The sequence below is a fragment of the Amphiprion ocellaris genome, chromosome 12 (genome assembly GCF_022539595.1).
Source record: "Amphiprion ocellaris isolate individual 3 ecotype Okinawa chromosome 12, ASM2253959v1, whole genome shotgun sequence".
NCBI classification, from domain to species: Eukaryota; Metazoa; Chordata; class Actinopteri; family Pomacentridae; genus Amphiprion; species Amphiprion ocellaris.
In genome coordinates, this window is record NC_072777.1 from 4,178,960 (window position 1) to 4,203,465 (window position 24,506).

The following is a 24,506-nucleotide window of genomic DNA, read 5'->3' on the forward strand; positions in this document are numbered from 1 at the left end:
CAATGTGCTGTTCATGTAGCCTGGTCAGATGGGGAATAGGTAAGATATGCTTTTCATGCTCTCTTGTTAGGAACAACACGCCAACATCATCCACTTTCACATAAGTAAGTTGCTTAGCAGTGGTAGCTGCCTATTCTTAAGTCCCTGTAAATTCTACTTTTACACATTTCCATGATTTCATGACATCGAAGTCTAGGAAACAGTGTTTAGAAAAAAAAAAATCACAACTCTCGACTGACAGCAGCGATGTTCTGAACCACCTACAGGTTTCTAATCAACTGCTGAGGAAAAATAAATAATCACAAAATATTGCTGAGGTGACTGCAGGCAGAATTTGTAACCATCATAAAGCAATAATGAAACAATTCAGGTTTATCTTTGTTGAAAGAGAATACTGGTGATATTATTAAGTACATCTGCGTGTGTTCTACATAATTACTGTAAGACTTTGAGCGAGTTTCACGACTATAAGTGTGTGTCCAGACAGCTGAGGAAATGGCAGTCATAAGCAAATTATACAAGCTAAAACAAACCTATTCTCCATGTTCGTTGTGGAAACAGGCTAAAAATACTGGATTAATAAAGCAGAAGTACTTTCAGGTGACAATGTCTTCCTTGAAAAGCCCTTTAAAACAATGACATAACAGCTCAGCGTCAAAAGAGGAACAACATTTTATCTTCCATCAGATCACGCATAGCTGTGCACGTAAATAGATCTTTTTTTAAACTGTTAAAAACAAACAGTGAGCATGATGATGTGAGTCCTCAGTAACTGCCTTGTTCCCCCAGAGAGGAAGAATTCTGAATTTCCCTTTTCTTAGACACTGAAGTCAGGCCTTGCTTCCTTCTCCACAGAACAATAAACAATTCCTATTTCTGCTCAAATTACTGCACTCACTCAACAGCTTGTTTTTTTTTTTAATTATTCTTATCAGTGAACAAAACATTAGCCATCTGATGTTTATCAGCAATGACAAAATGGTGAGAAAATAAATAAGCAGGAGTGCAGAATAAACAGATTAATACGTCGCCGTTGTATTTTCCGAGCACACTCCCGTGTTTTTTGGGTGTGAATGTGCGTTTTAAAAACATGTTTCCCTCCTTCTAATGCACACACACACACACACACACACACAAACACACACACACACACACACACACACACACACACACACACACACGCACAGTCACAGCAGGCCCCCTGCTAGCTTTCTGGCAAACAGTCATAAATCTGTCATCAGGAATGAAGCCATCGCTAGAGCTGACCCTGTCTGGATAAACAGCAATACATAACAAGGGCAGGAGAGACACACACTAACCTCTGCGTTAGTGTGTGTGTGTGTGTGTGTGTGTGTGTTCACATAAACATAAAGAAAGATGCATGTAGAAGTCTGCAAGTATGGAGTAAATACAAGCAAGCAAAGTAGGTGACAGTCGTTTTTTTCTAAAAGGTGCTTATGATTTTTTTTTTTTATTGTTTTAAGTTATTTTTTGGTTTTATTTGACAGGTTAGTGAAGAGGCAGATAGGAAAGTAGGGAGAATAATGAGGGGAAAGACCTGCAGCAAAGGGCTGTGAGCTGGAACTGAATCCGTTGGGGAATCTAGCCCGTTTATGGGTCACCCGCTCAGCCAGTTGAGCTATCTGGGTGCCCGTTTATGATCAAATTTAACATAAAGATGGACGGAGTGAGACACTAGAAAAAGAGAGAAAGTTGCTGTCAATACAAGTGTTCTTTTCACTTAACAGCGTAACACACCTCCTGCTGGCGGGTAACACTCACTACATCCAATGATCCACATGGGATCAACTGTCGTTTAGCAGCCGAGACCTTTCACACCTGGACGGAGGTCACTGCACCAATGAGCTGTTTTTATTCACAAAATTTGGTATTTTTTAATGGCCTAAGTAATTTTAAATGTGTGCGGTGTGCGAGCTGTAGGCAAAATTCAGCATTAATGTGATTTAAACAGCACAAATCTGCTGGTTTTTACTGCAAACAAGGTGCAACATTAACGTAAAGTTTCTCATTCTGTTGCCTGCTACCACAGACGTGGTGTCTAGGATGGATTACACTTGTGCCTGTCATTTAACTGAAATGCAGCCTGTTTTTATAATGATTTTGAAATTCAGCCAATCATTTATAGCCTTAAATATCTTAAATAGATTTCAGTTGTTAAGACAAAAAATGACACTTGCAGAGAGAGCATAAAAAATGTAATTATTTGGTGCTGAAGCTGAATCATTGGTTGTATCTCAATGTCGAGTGGGCATCTGGTCAAAATGCCCCTTTTTTGTGAATAAAGACATTGTTTTTGTTCAAGTATGTGAAGCATATTACAGGTTATCCATCAACCCCACACTTGACACTAAGGTAAACAGGCCAGCAGCTTGTAATAATGGGGATAAATTTACATGAATTACACAACAATTTAAGTGGCAGACACGTCTCTATAGAATTTCTTATTCTAAGACTCACTCCTGTCTTTAGCTCATCCGCTGCTGCCCACTATAAAACATACGCCTCAAAATGCTTCCACTTCTATTAGTGAGCTTTTAAGAATAAAAATGAACACTTATGGATATTAAATAGAGCCTTTGTCGCCTCTCAGATTTAATACAAAAGCGAGACACGATGTTGCAGACACAAGGAGGATTTAAATGTGACGCGACCTCCCTGGCTTGAGCGAGAGGATGAATATGAGAGAATAGCTTAAAAGTGTGTGGGAGAGCGAACGGGTTCAAGGGTCACTGTATGCTGCATATTTAAGAAAGATGAAATTAAACACAACACACACACACACACACACAATCCAACAGCCTAAGTGAGAAGCAGTACACTTAAACACACTGAATAACTCAACCACCCGTAGACGTGGAATGTATGTGTGCACGCTGACACAGAAATAACCCCACCACACACAGAGAAGTGCTAAGTAGGGCCTCAGTGCTGTAGTCTAGCAGCAGTTTGTTTTAGGCAGCTTTTAAACAGCATGCCAGAGCTGCCACAAGCCAGCTGGGGGCAACACACGGGGTTACAACGCTGCTGGCAGACTGTTGCACAACAGCACACTCTACAGGACGATGGGAAAACTACAACAAAACGGGGGAAAAGTGAGGAAAACATCTATCATCTATCAATCAATCATGTGCCATACCATTCAGCGTAGATGATCATTTCTCTCCTTCTAATCAGATCTTTTGCTTTCTGAATTGTGCCTGTTGCCCGTTCCATGTGCAGCCATGATGTCAGTCCGTTATCATTTTCATTCTGTCTGCCTCGTCCTCTCTTCCTATTAATTTTTCCAGTTGTGACAATATGTTTCAGAGTCTCTTTCCGTATGATGTGTCCAAAAAATGTTGCTTGCCGTTTCCTAATTTTGTTCAGTAGCATATAATTTGTGTTTAGTAATTTTAAAACATCTTCATTTAAAACATCTTCTGGCCGTATAAGATATGAGTTCCATGCATCTGTAAAACACCACCAACTAAACCTGCTGCAGTGATTTTATTTGACATCTCATTATTTATGTTCCCATCATCTATACACCACTTAATCCTCAATAGGGTCACGGGGGGCTTGAGTCTATCCCAGCTGACTTAGGGTGAAGGCAGGAGACAACCTGGACAGGTCAGCAGTCTATCACAGGGCTACATATAGAGACAACCACACTCACATTCACACCTACAGACAAGAAGAATCATCAATTACCCTCAGCATGTTTTTCGACTCTGGGAAGAAGTCAGAGAAAACCCACGCATGCACAGGGATTACCACATTTTTGTGGTAATTACAACAGATTTTCTCTACTTGTAGCCTTATTAGCTTAAATTAATTGTAATCTCTACTTCCGGTCATGGTTTCCATAGAGGTGCAGCACTTTATAATGCGGCTAAAAATGAGCCCACAGTGAGTAAAAATGTGACAGCAGCAAAAAAATGCCTAGAAACTGCTTGGGGTTCAGAGGGTTATTAAAGAATAAAGATGATAGAGTGAGCAAAAGAGAGGAATAAAGTTAATTACATGTTTATTTATGTCTCACCTGGTGCACAGTACATGTTGGCGATGGCCTCTTTGTCACAGGACTCCTCCACATCACTCCAGCTACAGAAGTAAGTGAGCTGAACGTGACCTAAGGAGAAAAGAAAAACACGGAAAGTGTTTGGTTCAGAGTTCAACACAATGCTCTGTCTCCTGTCAAACCTTCGCAGTCGAGTGTCACTCCGACACTCAACTTTCCAAACTATTTACTCACCTTTAGAGCACTTCCTTCCTCCATTCCTTTCTGCCTCTCTACATCCCTCCGTGAGCTTTTCAAGCACACAGCCCCAGCGATTACTCCTGTTTAGCAGCTACCCGTTAACGCTATCATTAGAACTAATGGTGTCATTAGGTAGCTGTGGCCATTAGCCTGGGCTAGCCAGACTGATGCACCACACTAGGCCGTTGATGGGCCCTTTAGAACAATAATTACCACCAGGGAGACGAAAACAGCCACTCAGCTAATTAGACGCTTGTTGATAACGAGGTGGAGAGAGATGATTGTAGGACGACAAGAGAAGAAGTTGAGGGAGAATCTGTGACCTCGCGGTAAAACAACACTTTCTCTTCAGGAAGCGAATTCATGCTGGTAAATAGATGAGATCATGGTTGACTCATAGAGGCTCAGAAGAATTCAATGTGGACTATATATTAAATTCATGCAAGTTACTGGGTTTTTTGGAAATTAAAAAAAACAACAATAAAAAAACATGACATCCACAAAATACCAGCTTTCTGTGCTTGCTGTAGTCTTCAGACTCCGTTTAGTAGAGCTGAACTGACTTTTTTCTTTTCAAAGTTGACCCTAAGAGGTTTTTGGTTCTTTAAGAGCTAAAAGCAGAAGTCCAGTTGCTTTCTACACAAGCTCTTTGGGTTACGATGACCTGGATGACTGACAACCTACACAGATGTATTCAAAGTCGGTATTTAATCAAAAGATTTACGTCTAGTACTTTCCAGTTTTTTTTTTATTTGATACTTTTTTTCACATGTAGGTTTAAGTTCTTGTAATATACAGTCAAGCCTGAAATTATTCATACCCCTAGCAAATTTTGACTTAAAGTTACTTTTATTCAACCAGCAAGTTTTTTTTTTTGATTGGAAATGACACAGGTGTTTCCCAAAAGATAGTAAGATGATGTACAAGAGGCAAGATTGTAGAAAAAATAATTTCTCCGCTCTCATTTACATTTAAAAGTAACTTTAAGTCAAAATTTGCAAAGGGTATGAATAATTTCGGGCTAGACTGTATGTGCGTATATCTCTTGATAAAGATCTACAGTCCTAAATTACGTTCTTTTTGCTTTGAAAATAATCTAGATGCACTGGTGTCTCCATCATAAAGTAACAGGAATAATGTGCTAAGGCAGCTGTTAGCAGAGGTTTGAATTCTCGAAATCCATTTTGTTTTTTTAAGAATCAGCTGGTAGGTAATGTGTTGCACTAAGCCAATTGTTTTTTTCGCTTTCTGTCACTAAGCTGTATGACATATGAACTAGCATTGTAACTCATATGCAGAATATTTATTCAAACATTATTGTGGCAGTTTTTTTCATTTGTTAGATGTACTTTTAGGATGATCTTTTTATATAACAACAGAAGAAACACACAAAACGACTGAACAAAAACCCTCAGTGTGTGCAATCTTACTGAGGAACAGTCCAACACATATATTTACAGAAGTTCTTGTCTTACAAAAAAAAAAAGGCCACTTAAAACGGAGGTCTAACCTTTGTGGTCAAGCAGGATGTTGTTGGGATTTAGGTCCCGGCAGATGATGCCTTCTTGGTGCAGAGAATCCAGGGCTGTCACCATCTCTACTGCCCAGCATCGTACAAACTCCTCCGGGATACGAGCTTGGGAAGCAGCCAACGACAGCTCGTCCAGCTCTGCAAACAGCCGCGACACTTCTTTATCAAATTCACTGCCACCTGTGTCACTAATAACTCTTGATGATTCACCATCAAGACCTAATAAACTCTCAACCACTGCACTGGCCTCAGCCCCATTTATGGCTGGGATGGAGCCTGTGCTGTTGCCACTGGGGTTTGGAACCAAGTCTGTGTTTTCGCTTGTTTTGGGCTCTAGTTTGTCACTACGGGAATCACTATCTGGGATGCCTGCATCAAGGGGGAGGTCATTATTTTGGCATTCAGGGTGATCAAACATTTTGTCAGAGGCCTCTTGTCCAAACGCCAGGTTGTAGTCGTCCCAGAGTGAGTTGAAAGGAGAAGTAGATGCAGCACTTGTGTCACAAGTTGCAGAGGCTATGCATAAAGATGACAGCTCCTGCGGCTGCTCCTCCTCGTCCTCAGGCTGACTGTGAAGCTGTAAAACGTCAGGCTGGATAAACTTCTGAGGAGACGCTGTGACCTCGAGGCCCAGACACACTCCTGAAGTCTCTAATTCCTCCTGTAGAGAGTCTACAGTCCCACTCATTACAGGAAGGTTGACCAAAAGGTCTGGTGGGTGACCTTCGTCCTCGACTACTGCTTCTTTAAACGAGATGACTGGCACAGACTCATTGGAGCCTTTATCACTACAGTCCAAGCCCCAAAACTCCAAGTTGGGGCCTTTGACCTCCTGAGCCAGCTCTGGAAGATCCTCAGTAACGTCGGAGCCCAGGTCAGACGTAGAAAAGAGGGGAACCTGCGCATTAGAAGAGTGCCTCTCTCCTAAGTCGACGCAGGTCGCCTCGCTGGCACTGTCTTTGCTGTCAATTCTAAAAAACTCCATGGGTGTGTGCTTGGACTGATCCAGCGACATAGGCACAGCAGGGGAACATAAAGGACTAAAGACTTCACCATGATCCTGTCCTTCACCACGTTCATTGTCGTGGGTGCAGCCACTTTTGTCAGACAACTCGCTGAAGAAGCCATGCTCCTGAGAACTGATGGGTGAAGAGAGGCTGTCGTTGCTAAGAAGAGAGCGACTTCGCGAGGACGTGGTGGTCGTAGCGTTGGGCACCTCCAATGACAGCATCTCCTGTTCACTCTTCTCTTCCTCCTCCTCCAGCGCATCCGGTTCCACTTTCTCTTGTTCGTACTCATTGCAAAGCGTCAAGTAACTGTTGGTGCACTCTTCTTCAGAGGTGGCTCCAGAATCGGACTGGGTCCCCGTTTGTTCGAGCAGCCTGGGAGGGAGAAGCTTCTTCAGAGGAGACACGGTGGGATTCTCTTCTTCCTTCCGCAGCTCAGATGCAGAATCTGAACCAGCAACAGGCCCTGAATCACAACTGGCTGAATCTGCGTCAAAGTGTGGTATAATGTGCTGTGGACAGTGTACGGCCGTGGTGTGGCTCTTCTGGATGAAAGGAATGTCGAAGCTCTCGTCTGGACTGGAATTGCGCATGTACTTTCCAATGTTAGACCACAGCTTCCCACCTGAAGATAAAACGACAACAAAGAATTAAAAGGTTGAATATTGTGTCCCTTTTCAGCAAATTAATGAAAGTCTCACTCGTCCTCCGAATGTCTTTTTTTTTTTTTTTTTTTTTTAAGCTCAAAATACAGCAAAGATGTTTTATATCCTTATTAGTATATAAACTCTTGGCTTTGGCTCGGGATGTTTCAGTGACTGTAGCTGCTGCTGTCCACACTGCCTTTGGGAAGAACACTCTCTGAATTTGTGATTGATAGCACAAAGCAAAACTGTTAAAGACATGGCAGTTGACACAGACGTGGATGTGTGTAACACCAAGACTTGCATCGCTTTTAACCCCTTGATGCCTGAATTTATTAACAGTTATATTAAAAAAAAAAAAAAAATTACTTGTGTTTTTGCTTTGCAGCTGATGCTAAATTACATCGAGACTTAATTTATCTATAGCACATAGAACAGATATATAATAATAATAATAATAATAATAACAGATATATAACAATGTAGGTCCCACTCCGATCAGTCCTATGAGAAACCAGTGCTTGCAAAAGGTTCCTAGGTACGTACTAAATATGCACAAACCGGCATTGGGAGAATTCATAGGTTATCTCAGCTGCAGTCTGAATGAAAGTGGTATGATGTGAATTCGAGACGCTCATCGGATCTCAGAATAAATATTCGGATACCACCGTCACGACCGAATATTCGGGTCCAGCCCTAGTACGTTTCTTGTTAATTGAAGTACCAACAAGTATTGTCTTTGCGGCCACATGACAGTCTCTCTATAGTTGCCTACTTTGCCCAGAAAACACTTGTCACTGTCTTGCAGACATGCATCTCACTTTTCTGTATATGAAAATATTGCTTCCAAAAAAAACCCAAACTTGGATACACACACATGCACACAGATATAGAGAAACACACGGAGCTGTAGCGTGAGCAATTGGAACCCAGCATCTGTTGTGTGTGATGAGAATGAATAGGGAGTTCACAGTGATGATAATGATAGCGGGGCAGCTCGATGGCTTAGAAAGTAAAACCATCCACATGTTGTTTTGTCCAAAGTCACTCAGGTCACTGCTTCCCTCCGTCTGCTTGTCTTTCCTTAATCAACCCATCAGTTGCTTCTATGTTTAAAGAACTGCGCACTGCAAGAGCACGAGGAGTAATCCTAAAATTCCTGAATCACAGAACTGGGACATAACAGCAGCGAAACTGCTTTTGATTGAACTGGCATTTGATTAGCTTTATTAGATCGTGTTGAACAGCCCCATATGATATTCAATACTGTCCACTAATATTAGCGCAGGGTGGTTATGGAGTACACCAGATTGAATAGGTTACAGGGCATTAAAAAATATGGTTGCATTTCATTGTACGCACTCACCCACACACACGGTCTACACACACATCCTAGAGTGAGTGGGATGTAAGGAGGCCCAGGTGTTGGCATAGCTAATGAAGCATGGCGCCACCTGGTATTCAGAATAATGACCTGTGACACACACCCATCTCTATCAAACATCTGTCTGGAACAAGGGCACAGGGATGGGCGGGAGGCGAGAGGAAAAAAGGGATCAGGTGAAGGAGGGGAAAGACAGGTGGAGGTAAAGAAGACAAAAGAGGGAAGATGAAGCCGGTGAGCGGGAAATGTGTCTCTTACCTTCGGCGTACTGCAGCAGAAGGAAAACCGCGTCTTCGGATACGATGAACTTTCTCAGCTGCACCATGTGGGGCACGGAGTGAGGCATGATGGTCCTCTTAGTCCGCCCACAGTCACTGCTCTTCCTCAGACCCTGAAATAAGAAGAGAGAAGAAAGAAGGAGGTCAGCAAGCATGAGAGTAAATAACATGCATTTAAGGACAAGGGGAGACAAGGGAAATTAAAGAAGGAGGAGGAGGAAGATGAGCATTTAGTAGGGGGAGGCTATAAATGTTTATTAAAAAACACCCACTAATTAGTTTAAATAAGTCTTTATTGTAGAACAAGACAATATCCTAACTTTATCTTTCTGTGTGATTTTGCTTCTTGCGGCCACTGGCATTTTATGAAATATCACAATTATGTTCAAAATTGTTATTTTTCCAGAGAACATTCAATATGCATCCTTGTATGTCTGAAAGGCTATGCTCATTTAGGCAAGACCTAAAGTAAGGGGAGCTGCTCCATGGCCAAACAAAAGACTCTCAGTGTAACTGTAGACCTGTCCTTGGTCCTGCCTAATAAAAAAAAACTTTTCAACCAGAGGAAAAACTTCTGTAATAACAGTGTCATAGCCATTGCCTCTGCTTCTCAAGGATTTGCTGGTACTCTGGCTCTCCGTGGTATTCAAATCACCTGCAAATAAAGCAAAAACCAATTTGCAAGGTGTCCAAGAATGAATGAAATGTAGTATTTCAAGTCACCTTTTGAAAAAAAAAAAAACTGCTACTACTTATTTTTGTCTGTCAATGTCAATCATGCTGCAAAGCTAGTATTATGTTGTGTGATCTGCCTGGATACAAAAATATAGTAGCTTGTTTATGGCGTTGGCAAAATGTTTAGAAAATGCTGATAAAACAGCCACTTGTGACTTACAACAATGCAAGCAATATAATACATGGAGAACTGTGGGTTTTGTGAGTGGTCATATGGTAACGTATTATTGTTTATGGTCTATCAAGAGGCATGTTTTCCTTAAAATCTTACAGACATTCACCAGTAAAATGAGTAATTGATTGTCAGTTTGGCCACATAATAGCCTACATGATTTGGATGATCAATTCTCAGTCTGATATTTAAAATGCACATATCTGTGGTCTTCACATATATGCCAGTAGCCAATGAAGCTGACTTGAAATACAAAATAAAGGCAAAATAGTAAGTTTCTAAGGATATGTAGTTAATTTGAACTCATTACCAGCATTTTCTACAATTACAGCCCTCCCCCAGGTTTAGTAGTAAGGTGCAACAAAAATGAGTAAAGTAGTGTGGCAAAGGAGAAACCTTCCATTAACCAAGTGCCAGCTATGCCCCGTGGCAACCCAAAGTCACTGGATTCATCAAGCTACAAACTGCACACAAAAGCGCCACACAAATCTATCAGAGCTAAAGTTCACATTGGGTGCGTTGCGAGCGTGTGTCGGCATGCATGCATGTGTGTGTGCGCGCATATGTGTGTGTAGTCATTTGTGGCTGCGCTGTGCGTTGGCATCTGGCACACGTCTCACACCTGAGAGCAGAGGAGCTGACAGGGACAGGCCCATTAGAATCAATTACACCGGTCACACACAGGGGCTTCTGGCACACTTCACACTTACAGTCAGGACGACAAGGATGCAGGGCAAAAAAAAAAAACAAAAAACACAACTCACACACACACACACACACACGTTACACTTACTTTCAGGATGAACGTCTCTTGTGTTCTCTTGTCCATGACCAGAAGAACCTGTGATGGAAGAGTGCCATTAATTGCCGGGTATGAACAGACAGTCTTAGATGATGTAGTGGTTACGTCCTCTGGAGCAATGTTTTTCAACGACTGGGTCAGGGCACACATGAGGGTCACCGCAAGATAAATGTAGGTCCCTAAATTATACTAGAAAAATTGGCACTAACATGTTGGATCCTGCTGCGTCGACCAAACTAAGTTCCAGCCATACAACATAGCACAGGCTAAAGGAATCTATAGATCTCCATAGAGTAAAAACCAAATGCAGCCACAACCGTTTTGGTAGCACTTTACAATGTATTTGGATTTTTCATAGATTTATAAAGAGAAAAACATCAAACAAATCAACTATCAACAGATATAGTCATTAAAATTCTTAACAGGGCTGCAACTATTTTTTTCATGTTTAATTAACCCATTAAAGGGCATTGAAATATTTTGAAATTCAAAATTTCAACCCTAGAGAGTTATTGCAGGACATAAGACTTTTTTACTTTTGTGACATTTTTCTAAATTTTTAATTTTCATGTTAAGATTCAAGGTCATTGAAGTTACCATATATGGCTCCTTGCCCGTTAGTGGTACCAAAAAAAATTTAAACATTTCAAGACATTTATATATCATCACTTAGCACAACTACTCAACTGAAAATGTGTGAATTTCGTCAACTAACCATGGTTAGTTTTGACGTTTCGACCGCAAACCTGGAAGCGGACGGAGCCGCAATTCCATTTTTTTCCAACTTCGGAGAAAAGACAAAGTTTGATATGTTCCAGGCCTCTGCTGTAATGTGGAATGATCTTTGCTGATTGGCTGGGTGAAAACCACATGCTTCTCAACCTCACTGAGAGGCGGGAGCAACGCCATATTTAATGTGTGCAGAAGTTGTCAAATATGATCACTTGCCCGACCTAAAAGTTGTTTTTCTATCAATTGATTAGTTATTTTGTCAATAAAATGCCCAAAATGGTACAAAATATTGTTTTTTAAAGTCAAAAATTGCATCCTCAAATGTCTTGTTTCATCTACGAGCCAAAAATATTCTATTTACTTCCATAGAGGAGTAAAGAAAGCAGAAAATAACAAAATCTCAGAGGCTGGTGTAAAATATTTTTGACTTATTTTACTTTTGACTTATTAGTCAATCACTTTGCAAAACAGCTGGTGATTGTTAAATAGCTGACGCCTAAGAGAAAAATCCTTCACCTTTCTGTTTATATAGAAGATAAATACATTTTTCACGTGTTCCTTGAAAAATATCTCAACACAGAGCTTTGCAATGCTTCATGAAAGAAAGATGAACAGTAAATGGTACCATCTCTAAATTGCCTAAATGTACCTAAACTTCAAGAACAAGAACAAAAAAAAGAAGCTCCTACCATTTCTCATTTCACTTTCCTCTACTTTCTCCCTCTGTTTCTTCCTAATATCTTCATTCCCGTCCCTTCTTCAGCCCTGCTCTTCTCTCTCTGACATCTCCATTGCTCTTCTGCTCTCTCTGGGGGGAACTTGAGCATATGTGTGTGTCTGTGTGTTAGTATATTTGTGTGTTTGTGTGCGGTGCGTATGTTTTGTGGGGTGCGTTCTCTCCATGTGACCCTGACTGGGACCAAACAGGTGCAGGCTAAATGGATATGAATGGAGCTGTGAGTAAACAGAGTGGCGGTGCTAGCCAGGGCGCTAATATAATTAAGAAACAAACATCAGGGAAGGGGGGAGGTGGAGGGGAGGCGGGGGCAGCAGGGTGAGGAGCTCTCTCCATCTGTCCCCTCTGTCCCCATTTAAAGTGAAAGGAGGAAGGAGGAGAAAGAGTAGCGGAAAAGCCGGGCCGTTTGCTGGATAACTTTGTTCCTGCTTATGTTTTTTTTTCCTTCTTTTGCCTGAATGGTTTCTGACATACTGTGTGTTTTTCAAGCATCTCTATGGGGTAACACATGTTGGTATTGTGTCAACATTTTCCTTAGGGTTTTGTGTGTGTTGGTGTGTGTGTGTGTATAGGATGAGCATCATTGATCCAATGCTGTGTGTCGCTCTCTGAGCTGCTTGCCAAGTCATTTCATGCCTGAGTGGTGAAGTTGCTTCGCAGGCAGCTGGTTGAGAGGACCAGCAACCCAAACTGACCTTGTGGTAGTCATAACTGACGCTAAACATACACACACTCAGCCCTCGCCATACATCCAGTAAATCTATCACGTTTTATTGCCTCAGAAAAAATAGAAAAAAAAGAGATGGTTGAAGAAGGACACAAGGAGGAGAAATTTGAAGATGGATATCATCCATATCCCGGGACAGGGTTATGATTTAGTAAATGAGTGTTTCCTCCATCAGAGTGTAATTATGCTGAGGGAATTCTGACATTAAATCACATAACACGTGTTAACTTAGGCCTATATTTGTACCTGACAGGGTCACTTGGTAGAGACTCAGATCCTTAAAATGCAGCACAAACAGGCTGAGAAACAGCTTTTTCCCATGGTCCATCAGACTCCTGAACTCAAAACAATAGCGTAGTGTCACTTTTAATGGTTCAAATGCTGCTTATGTGCAATCTTCTGCCCATTTTATTCTACTTGATTGGTTTTTATCTCACTTCATTTACCTCCCACAATGTATTGTATAGATCTTGCTTCTTGTGCATATGTTGTAATTTTGATATATTATAGCCTTGTTTTATATGTACATTTTATTTTATTATTTATTGTTGTAATTTCATTCCTCAAAGCTCGTTATCAATGCACCATCCAGTGGCAGCTATTAATATTTTTGTCATGGACCCACGTATGATGACAAGAAAGCTATTCTATTCTATTCTATTCTATTCTATTCTATTCTATTCTATTCTATTCTATTCTATTCTATTCTATTCTATTCTATTCTATTCTATTCTATTCTATTCTATTCTATTCTATTCTAGTCTATTCTATTCTAGTCTACTCTGTAGTAAAAAATGCTAACTGATGATTTGGTTTATGGAGGAAACGACATCAAAACATATTTGCAAAATTTGGTATGCAAGACTTGTAAACAGTAAACTTACCTTATCTATGACTCCTAACACCCTGTAAGCTCTCAGCTCCTCAGACGGACTCTGCTGCCCTCCTCTGCTAGTGGAAGCGCAGCACTGAGCCCCAAAGGCCTGAAAAAAGACAGAAACATTTCAGTGTTTTAAAGCTATGCAATTATTTTTCAATATTTGGCCCAGGTAACATGTGAAAAATAGTCAAAATCAAATACATAAACAGACAAGAAAAGCACTCAGAGCGCAGCACTCTGAGAAATGCAGCATTTTTTTTTATTAGTTATCAGAAATCACGGCAACATAGAATGTGGCCATTTAATATAGATGTACCCACAAACAAAATGACCTTGTGCTGAGCACAGGCGTGTGTTATACATGTGTATGTTATGTACAGATATCGAATCGCGTGATCTAAATATGTAGCAGGCGACGGGAATTGATGGGACTCAGAAAAACCCCCACAATTTAATCAATTGTTCCTTGCATCACTTCTGACGGATAAGTCCTGATAAGTCCTCAGCAGTGGATTTGTAGTAGGATCACAATCATGTGATCGTCAACAGGCAGCTGACATAGTGTTCACTTGTTGTCATAGTTACAGTGGCGCCGTGCCGCTATCTCGCAGTGATACAGAAATCTTGAACAAATCCGCAGAAAAACTGGATCAATAAAACAAATGCAGCTCAGCTCAAAGCAGTGAACAGAGGAGCAAGTTGCTGGAAGACACATTCAGCACGGTGAAATATCCCTCACCAGCCAATCGACAGAGACTCAAAACTGGAATAAAAATTGTCCAAAATGACAAAAAAATGCCCAAAATTAGTCAAATTGTTTGTAATGGCTGAAAAAATATCATTTTAAATTGATTTCAAGTTATTTTTGGTGAGTTTTCAAGTTATTTGGCGCAATTTTCAGTCATTTGTGGACAATTTGGTGTTACTTCAGACAAGTTTCAAATAATTTTTAACATTTTTTTTTTTTTTTTTTTTAGAAGAAGAGGAGCAACCCAGTAACTCAAATATTGAAAGCACAAAAACCTGACAGACAAATCTATGAAAATTGATCTTATTTACAGAAACAAGCCTATAATCCGCATCACTGCCAAAATCTAATCACTTGGTCCTTGTGTCATTTTTGACCTTCCCTGAAAATTTCATCCAAATTGGTTAGTCTATTTTTGAGTAATGTTGCTTACAGACAGACAGACAGACAGACAGACAGACAGACAGACAGACAGACAGACAGACAGACAGACAGACAGACAGACAGACAGACAGACAGACAGACCAACACCGCGTTCCTTGGCGGAGGTAATAAACTGCAGCCCCTTCTTCAGAAGTCACTACAAGTCAAGCACTGTTATAACATTTCTCAGTGCATACTGGCTGTGATTTTTTTTTAGGGTATTCTGGAGCTGATGCTCACACATGAAGACATTTCCCTCTTACTCACCACAGTCTGTGTTGAGCCTTGACCCATGTTGCTTTTCAGATGCTGACTGGAGATCTGTTCAGCACGCATCAGATACTCAGCAGTCTTCTTCTTCACTGCCTCCCGTCGCGTGGCACTGGGCTCACCTGAAAAAGAAAAGTGAGTTTTTTACTTTCTGTATTAGCCCATTGTTTATTGACAAAATTACTTGCTATTATTGTGACAAGAGGCGAAAAAAGTAGAGTCAGAATCTGTTCCGACTCTTCAGCAGCTTGCAGAAAGATGGCCTCAATGAAGACAAGATTAAACTTTTAGTTCTGATGAAGAGTGTGACCACTTGCTATAAATGAATGCACCTACACAGCAATATGATTTTGTGTTTCCTTTAATTACGGGATGTTACGACCTACCTGTGGGCCATGTAAGATTTTAAATGGATTTACAAGCCAACTGTGAAATCAGTTGCATTGTGCCATCTGTAGTTCTGCTGCACATGAATTTAGCCGTCACTTTTAAACATACACTAAAGACCCAACAGTTGGAAGCAACTTCAAGTTTCTGTTCACAACGTCTTTCTTAAAAATCAGTATGAAGTCTGTGGATTTTGGGATGTATTTACTGCATGATCAGACTTTATTTTCATTGATATGCACCATTTTCCTCTATTTATCTTGAGGCATACATTGATGTTACCAATCGCTGAATAAATGTTAACAAAAGAAAAGAAGGGCTTAGTTGTAGAGTTGAGAAGATTTACAAGACTTCAGTGCAAAAGTAAAAAACAAATCACAGTTTGCATTATTCACTTTAGCTTTTTGGCTTTTGAGAGTTTGCAGACAAAAATCCCAATAAATCTCAACTGTGTCTCTATAACTACCACAGAAATGTCTAGAAAGAAACAGCTGAGTAAAGAAACAAGAGTACAGACACCTGATAATTAGAGTAAAAATCTGATCTGATGAGCGACTCTTTATATAATAATCATGTTGATTTTGTTGCAAACTATGATCTTGTTTTAGTACAAATTTGATCTTGCTTCCAAACTTTTGGCCTGGAGTGCACTCTTCAAGCTTAAATCTAGGGTGGAAGAAACCTGCTATTGCCATATAATATATAATATGCAGGTATAAGCTGTGAGAAGAAGGTGACATGATGTGATAACAGAGAACAAAATGCTCTTGTGTCACATTCAGAACCAACAGGTTACCGTTTTGTAATATTTATATGTTTAAGGTTCATTACTAGCTGCAGTTTTGTATTTCTGTGTCATGCAGCACTACTTAGAAGAATTTCTCACAGTCCTTGTAAATTAAATCCTTTTCTGATTCCCACAAAATATATATTTAGATAAATAATATTGTAAATGTGCAACAAATGGCTTGAAATACTGAATAATGAATTGAGGTAGTCCACTGCATGCTTCTGACAATTCTGCATCTGCACCTAAAAAATGTGCTTTCCTTTAACTCTGCGCAACACGAGTAAATTCTTTACACACCATGGGTTCAATGACAATAAAATTAAAATATATCGTGGGGAATTTGGGAAAATTTTTAGTCATTTTTGACATTTCTTTGCATCATTTTGTTCCAGTTTCAGGAAAATTTGGACATGTCTGAAGACATCTGGGACAATTTTTATTCCTTTTTGCTACATAAATTATCATCGGCACATCAAAAATGGCACTAGCATTTAAGCTGACAAGGTTAAAAATAAAATAAGCTTTTATTCTGTACAACATCTTATATACACTATCGTTCAAAAGTTTGGGGTCACTTAGAAATGTCCTTATTTTTGAACGAAAAGCAGTTTTTTTCAGTGAAAATAGCATTAAATGAATGATAAATCCAGTCTAGACATTGTTAATGTGGTAAATGACTATTGTAGCTGGAAACAGCTGATTTTTAATGGAATATCTCCATAGGGGTACAGAGGAACATTTCCAGCAACCATCACTCCTGTCTTCTAATGCTACATTGTGTTAGTTAATGGTGTTGAAAGGTTAATTGATGATTAGAAAACCCTTGTGCAGTTATGTTAGCACATGGATAAAAGTGGGAGTTTTCATGGAGAACATGAAATTGTCTGGGTGACCCCCAACTTTTGAACGGTGGTGTATGTTCTTAGTACTAAATGAAACTATTAGAAAAGTTATCAAACTCTCTGTCAAACTGACCTTGCACTCCTTGCAGCAGCAAGTCAACTCCACTGCGGTAGTACGAAAAAGCTGCCTGGTAATCCTGTTCTTTTTCCTTTTGTACAGCGAAACAGATGAGCTCGCTGGCTTTGTCTAGGTAGTCTGACTTCACGTCCTTCGGGTCGCCACCTCTGGCTTTCTTCAGACCGCCGGAGAAGAGCGGCGTTCGACCTGGCCAGCTGACCTCTGGGTTAGGGGCGGAGGAGGCAGGGACTGGGGCAGGAGATGGAGTGCGGCGGTCATGCAGTGAAGGCAAGCGTGGGCTGCAGCTACTACTAATGTTGGTGTCTCCCCCTTGTGGCTGGTTTGGGGAGGTGCGACCTGAGGCCATGCCATCATCCAACTCAGCCAGAGAGTCCGTATCCACAGCCAGGGAGGTCAGGTCGCTGTCACTGGACGGACCTGGGGAGGGATAGGAATCCTCAGTCACCTACATACCTAGTAAGAAGCCTCACACGACCAAAGAACTGAAGTATAGTTGAGCTCTAATGTTCATGGAAGCTTTAAACTTTACCTCCATACTCGGATGTGATAGTCAAATCATCTGCACCACTGATGTCTCTTTGAACTGAAAGACACAGCCACATGGTAATAAATAAGTTTGAATTAGCAGTCACTATATGGGTCATTCCAGAATTAGAGGACATTTGGGCATCAAAATTTTTTAAGAATTAACCTTCTCTTAGACAATTTTCTGCTACATATTCATCAATAATAGGTATTGATTGGCTCAGCTTATACATCAATGGTACCATTTTTATTCCATGTTTTCTGTGTTGTTTGCTAACCCTACTCTAATCACAGTAACAGGGTTGCTAATCCATGCTAATGTGATCTTTTTCTCAGCAGTAGAAGCTAGATATTTAGCTGCTGTTACTGCTGACCAAGAGGACAAACTGACTGATGGAAAACAGTCCAAAGAATTAGTCTGATCCTGATAATATGAGGTACAGTGAGACATTCAATCAAGACTGACAATGTTATGAAAATATGAAAAATAGAAGAGGACATAGCTTTGCTCTACCCTTTCTTTAGGAAAACTGTTTGATGACGTTGACAACAAAAGACATACAACGTTAAAAACAAGACACAAAATGAGAAAAACAAGACACAAAATGACAGAAATTGGACTCGTAATGAGAAAAACAAGACAAAATGAGACAAAAACGAGACACAAATGACAAGAATGAGACACAAATGACAAAAATGAGACACAAAATGACAGAAATTGACAAAACCAAGACATAAAACGACAAAAACGAGACACAAAATGACAAAAACAAGACACAAAACGATAGAAATGAAACAGAAAATGAGAAAAATAAGACACAAAATGACAGAAATAAGACAGAAAAGACAAAAACAAGACATAAAACGACAAAATTGAGGCACAAAATGAGAAAAAAAGAGACACAAAAGTACAAAAACATCATGAACAGGGTTGTTGTGGGACACACATTCCATGCATAATAATTATTCATTCAAATATTATGTTAATTAAAAAATAAATTCCCACAATTACAAGAGACATCAATGGAAAAAAATAATACCAAAAAAAGGAGATTTAAATTTCATTTGATCTGTTTTATTTAAGGTTCAATTTGATCATCAGGGGGGCGGGACAATAGAAAAATGGTATTTTATGGGGAACTCCAGATTTATTTGGTATTTTTAAAAAATACATTTGAACATTTTTTTCTCCTAGTTTTTTTAGATTTGGTGTCAGGACAAGAACATTTACACAACAACTGCATGTTTTAGTATTTTGTACATGGATTATTTGAAATTTGATGAGTGGGATGGAAAATGTCCTCCAATTCTGGAATGACCCATATATGAGGAGACAGGTTGATTTTGGGGGGACTTATTGTGTGTGATCTCACCATCAGAGCTACAGTCTGATAAACTGTCAGCCAGGAAGTCAGAAAAGGGCTCAGCTGGTCCAATGAGCTCTGAGCCGTCGTGAACCTCACCTCCCTGACAAAAATAAATAAAAATTGCAGTTAACAGTCTATGTGGGATTATTATTATTACTGTTACTGTGTGCTCGGGTACCTTGAAGAAATCCTGGATGTGCTGACTACTGTAAAGAACAGGGATATTAGCAGAGAACTGTAGGAGATCCTCAGAGCACTGTCTTCTTTCCTCAATCACTGAGTCATCAAAACGACCTACATTTGCACAGATGAGAAATTTCCATTAAGCAAGTGTGCAAATCCAGCAAAACCAGTACATGTGTGTAGTACAATAATGCTAAGCTGCCTCAAAGAGAGGCTGAGAATCAGTACAAACCCTGCAACTGTTAAAGATAACAATACAATAAAGTCAAGGATAATGTACCAGAGGGGCAAGGACAAATAAAATGGAAGAAAAGCTTAGTTTCAATGACATTTTCAAAAAAGATAAGCTTCTGGTTTCTATGCTTTCCTCGGGATAAATGTCTGACAGATGGAAATGGAGAGGTTTAATTTCTTACCAAAGACTTTGGCCTTAGCAAAGGGAGGAAACAGCTCGGACTGGCTACACACATTCTTGTGCAGCTGCCAGAGATTCTGATGTAGCTTCCGGAAATCACTGTATCTCTTCCATACCGTTATCTACAGAAAGGGAGAGAGAGAGAAAGAGAGGGATGACATGGCTGGAGATACAATGGAAGCTAACTTCAGAAAGGAGAATCAATAATTTTGTGTATAAAGATCTATGAAGTCACATTAAACTATCAAGTCTGCTGACCGAACACCGCTTGAAGAAGTAGCTATAGTTAATATTTGTCTGTAAATTAGGGCTGAAACGATTCCTTGAGCTACTCAAGTTATTCGATTACCAAAATTGCTCGAGGCAAAATTCTCTGAATCAAAGCTTCATTTAATCCACTACATACTGGACCCCAGGTCACTACCTGGTGGACCCAGACTTCATCGTATACAGACCTATAATCAATAAATTAGAAAAGGATTTTAAAATTTAAATGGCACAGCTTTTCTAGCATTTAAAGCATGTATCAGATCAGAGGCTGAACTATGAAGGCAGTTTAACATAGTCAGACTTTCTTTGTGTGAGTCGACAAAAACTGAAACCTCAGTCAGAGTTAACAGGTATGAAGGTAGTTTTCAACTTTCTTTGTTCACTCAGGTTTTCTGCTTCAAATTCATGTACACAAACAGAAGAGTTTAACTATCATTTGACTCGTCTTCGGCACAAAATGAACCAATCACAAACAGGTTATTTTCATGGAGAACAATGAGGAACATAACAATTTATGACAGTAAAAAGGTGCGACTGGAAATTATGTAAGACAGGAATGCTGGTAGAAATTGTTAAATGAACATATTGTAATAAAAATACGGTTAAAAAAAATGAGCATAATGTATTTATTTTACCAATCAATGCAGCTGATTATTTCTAACAGACAGCTGCACAATAACACTATCAAACTTGATATATTCAAACATGATATTGTATTGAAGTGCATGTAGGTCTGATATTGTCTCATAATGAAGGAAATCACTCTAATTTGTGGCCAAATCAAAATGAAACTAATGTTACTGATTGAATATTCTCTGTAATAAATACTAATAAACTGATCACTTTTCTTATTTGTGTTCTATCAGCTGCAGTAGCAGCAGTTTAAACAGACCAAACATAAAAACACGTTTATGTGATTTCTGCATCACCAACTAAATACATGTGGGGTTCCCATGACTTTGAGATTCAGCAGAATACCCCTGTACTATACTATATATGTACAATACCCCTGTACTATACTATATATGTACAATACCCCTGTACTATACTATATATGTACAATAACCCTGTACTATACTATATATATGTACAATACCCCTGTACTATACTATATATGTACAATAACCCTGTACTATACTATATATATGTACAATACCCCTGTACTATACTATATATATGTACAATACCCCTGTACTATACTATATATGTACAATACCCCTGTACTATACTATATATATGTACAATACCCCTGTACTACTAAACTATGTATAATACACCGCAGATGTCCGCCCTGTTCCATCAGGATGGTTATTTCTGTTGCACAGCGCGCTCACTTCCGCTTTTGATGCTGTAACATGCATGCCTAGTGCGGAATTCAATTATTGAATTAATCACCAGAATAATCAACAGAATACTCGATTACTAAAATAATCGATAGCTGCAGCCCTACTGTAAATGCAACCCCATTATTGCTTCATAGAATTTTCAGCATCAGAATCATTCAAATATTGTGTCCAGTTAAAGAAAAATATGTGCAATAATGTAAGCGACCGATCCTATGCCAACACATGAATCAAATTAACCCATGTGTCCTCTTATCTCACCGCCATCTTGTGTGACAAAAATGCACAACATTCTCACACAAGCCTGGATGAAGTGGTTACTTACATGAAGGGAGAAGTCAAAGCAAACTGGAATAATGTTGAAGCTGGAAGTCCAGTTTGCTACAATCTTAAACTAGCACAACTGGACTGATCACGACTTAGGAACACTAGTCAGTAACAGAGCTATGTCTGCTCTCACTCTGTCTCTTAGACACACATGCAGTAATTGACATCATGCCTGTTGCATCAGCGCTGCTTCCAGGCTTGACAGCATTCCTCAGTTTGTATGAAACGTAAGCGAGTTTGTGTTTGATTTCACTGCATGTTCACAGATGCATAACAAGATGTTCTGTCCAACTGTGTAAAGACAAAGTGGCTGTTCAGAGGAAAACATTTATACTTAATAAATTAAAATACTGAATGGTAATTTTATGACAGGGCGTATAGACAGAGGGCTTGGAAGATAAAAATGCACAGTGAATGGAGATTTAAATTACATCTGTATAACTGAATTAACCAGCAAAGGAAATTGAAGTTTGTTTTGTGAAATCTCATGTGTTAAGTGGACAAGATGAGTCACACATGGGCTTTTCCCACAAGTTAGCTGTGTCAGTTTCATTTTCTATTTGTGGAAATATCTTGAACACAAACAGTAAGCTTGAAAATGGGGGAAATTCCTTCCAAAATATGTCACTAAACCTCTGTCACACAGTCACCTACTTCACTCACTTACTGTGGGTACATAAAAATAAACACTGCACACTTAAGGAGTTACTATTAAAAAAAAAAAAAAAAAATGCCGGCCTGTCTTACCTCTTGGACATCCTCGGGGTTCTTCCTGGAGATTATCTGTGTGAAAGAAGGACAAGAGAACTCAAGGATCTGGAAACTCCATGTGACTGCTCCCTATATTTTTGCTGCAGACTTTCTCGTGGGGCTGGCACTAGCAATGAGCAGGGACATGACAATGAGAGCATTATGAGGAACATGACAGCGGTTTGGAGTGTTAGAGCGAGACATCACCAGCTGCAGGATGGCAGCCAGGCAGAGACAAGGAAACTCAGCCTGTTCTTGTCTGAAACTATTAAACTGGCTGCTGAACTTTATGGTGAAGAGTTGATTAACAATGAACTATTTTTTTTTTTTTTTTTTTTTTACTATCAGAAGACATGCTTCTCTATAACAGCATCCAATCTGTAGGTTGCATTTTGTTTAGGATTTTCCTTACTCTGAGGGACAGATTTTAACATTATAATCATAAAGTTAAACCTGACAATTGCTCCATCACAGCTTAGTTAACAGCAGGTCTGACTTGGTAATAAAGGACCCTTCACAATATTTCAAGTCATTTCATTGAGAAAATTACCTCAAAATATAATGACAGCATGAACCAGCTGTTATCTGATCAATGTCTGTTTACGCTAATGCTATAAATGACATTAACTCCACTAGCTGCTAAGCTGTTTAGCATCGTTTGGGTTGGATTCAGTCTATCTGCTCGATATTGCTAATTCCAGTTAGCCACCAAGCTTACAAAGAACCAATATTTTAAAACATAAGCGAGTCTAAATGAGCTCAATAGCTACACTTGTTGTGTCCACACAAGCTGGACCCGCTGTCAGCTCATTATTAAGAGGCTACACTTGCGTTTTTAATGTTTGTTGCCCGCATCATATTAGCTCGGCTAGCACAGCCATGCTAGCTAACAACACCTAGCATTAGCCTAGCCAGCCAGAGTGCCCATCGTCCGTTTACTCACCCTCGCGGTAACTTTGTACACAGTGTAGCCTTTCTGGTGCTTTTTGGGGTCCGTGACAGTATAAAACCGAGCAAGTTCTCCTCTGTCCCGCTGCGATATCATTCTGATAGTGACAACAACATTGCCGAAGCCACCAGCCGGCTAGCCGCTCACATTCATTCTCTGCCTGCACAGTCAGTGACAAGTGTGGACAGAGAGGCTAGAGCGCCCCCCAGAGGAAAATCTGTGGAACTGCATGTTTCAAACTGTACAATGGACTGCTGCGATAAAAGCCTGGCTGACTGGCCTCCCTGATTGAAAATGCTGACATTATATATATTATTTTATTAATGGATTATTGTTAGATCCCTGTGCTTGCAAATAAATATAAACATTCAGTTTTTTTTCAATGAAGTTAACATTAAATGAATCAGAAATCCAGTCTAGACACTGTTAATGTGGTAAATGACTATTGTAGGTGAAAACAGCTGATTTTTAATGGAATATCTACATAGGGGGGTACAGAGGCCCATTTCCTGCCCAAAACCCTTGTGCAGTTATGTTAGCACATGAATAAAAGTGTGAGTTTTCATGGAAAACATGAAATTGTCTGAGTGACCCCAAATGTTGTACGGTGGTGTACATATATATAGTTTTACATGTACATATCATAAATATGTTTACACTCTATTTCGAATAATTTTAGTTTTGTGTCTTACCAGTCTGATGGTGAGATTTTGCATCAAAATTTCATTCAAATGGGCACCCGCTAGTGTATGTTCTGTTAGACAATATAGTGTCTATTCTATTCTATTCTATTCTATTCTATTCTATTCTATTCTATTCTATTCTATTCTATTCTATTCTATTCTATTCTATTCTATTCTATCCTTGTTACTCTCTGAAGAGTCTGTGA

The 24,506-nt window shown here is 39.6% G+C and overlaps 1 protein-coding gene across 3 annotated transcripts in view; it reads right to left on the reverse strand.

Annotated features, from left to right (window-relative positions):
* Window positions 1-23,796, reverse strand: part of rps6kc1 (ribosomal protein S6 kinase polypeptide 1) — a 43,315-nt gene extending 19,519 nt beyond the window's left edge. For 2 of the 3 annotated variants that reach the window (XM_055016054.1, XM_023269772.3), the window contains exons 1-13: window positions 23,612-23,796; window positions 22,666-22,701; window positions 19,980-20,100; window positions 19,559-19,674; window positions 19,387-19,480; window positions 18,018-18,071; window positions 17,483-17,905; window positions 15,328-15,452; window positions 13,894-13,992; window positions 10,806-10,853; window positions 9,086-9,218; window positions 5,772-7,424; window positions 4,043-4,132 (exon numbers count right to left, since the gene is read on the reverse strand). In XM_055016054.1, the coding sequence (XP_054872029.1) occupies window positions 4,043-4,132; window positions 5,772-7,424; window positions 9,086-9,218; window positions 10,806-10,853; window positions 13,894-13,992; window positions 15,328-15,452; window positions 17,483-17,905; window positions 18,018-18,071; window positions 19,387-19,480; window positions 19,559-19,674; window positions 19,980-20,100; window positions 22,666-22,701; window positions 23,612-23,713 (3,094 nt within the window). In that variant the 5' untranslated portion in view covers window positions 23,714-23,796. The remainder of the gene's footprint in view (window positions 1-4,042; window positions 4,133-5,771; window positions 7,425-9,085; window positions 9,219-10,805; window positions 10,854-13,893; window positions 13,993-15,327; window positions 15,453-17,482; window positions 17,906-18,017; window positions 18,072-19,386; window positions 19,481-19,558; window positions 19,675-19,979; window positions 20,101-22,665; window positions 22,702-23,611) is intronic. The other variant, XM_023269771.3, reaches the window with a different exon arrangement.
* Window positions 23,797-24,506: the final 710 nt, after the last annotated feature.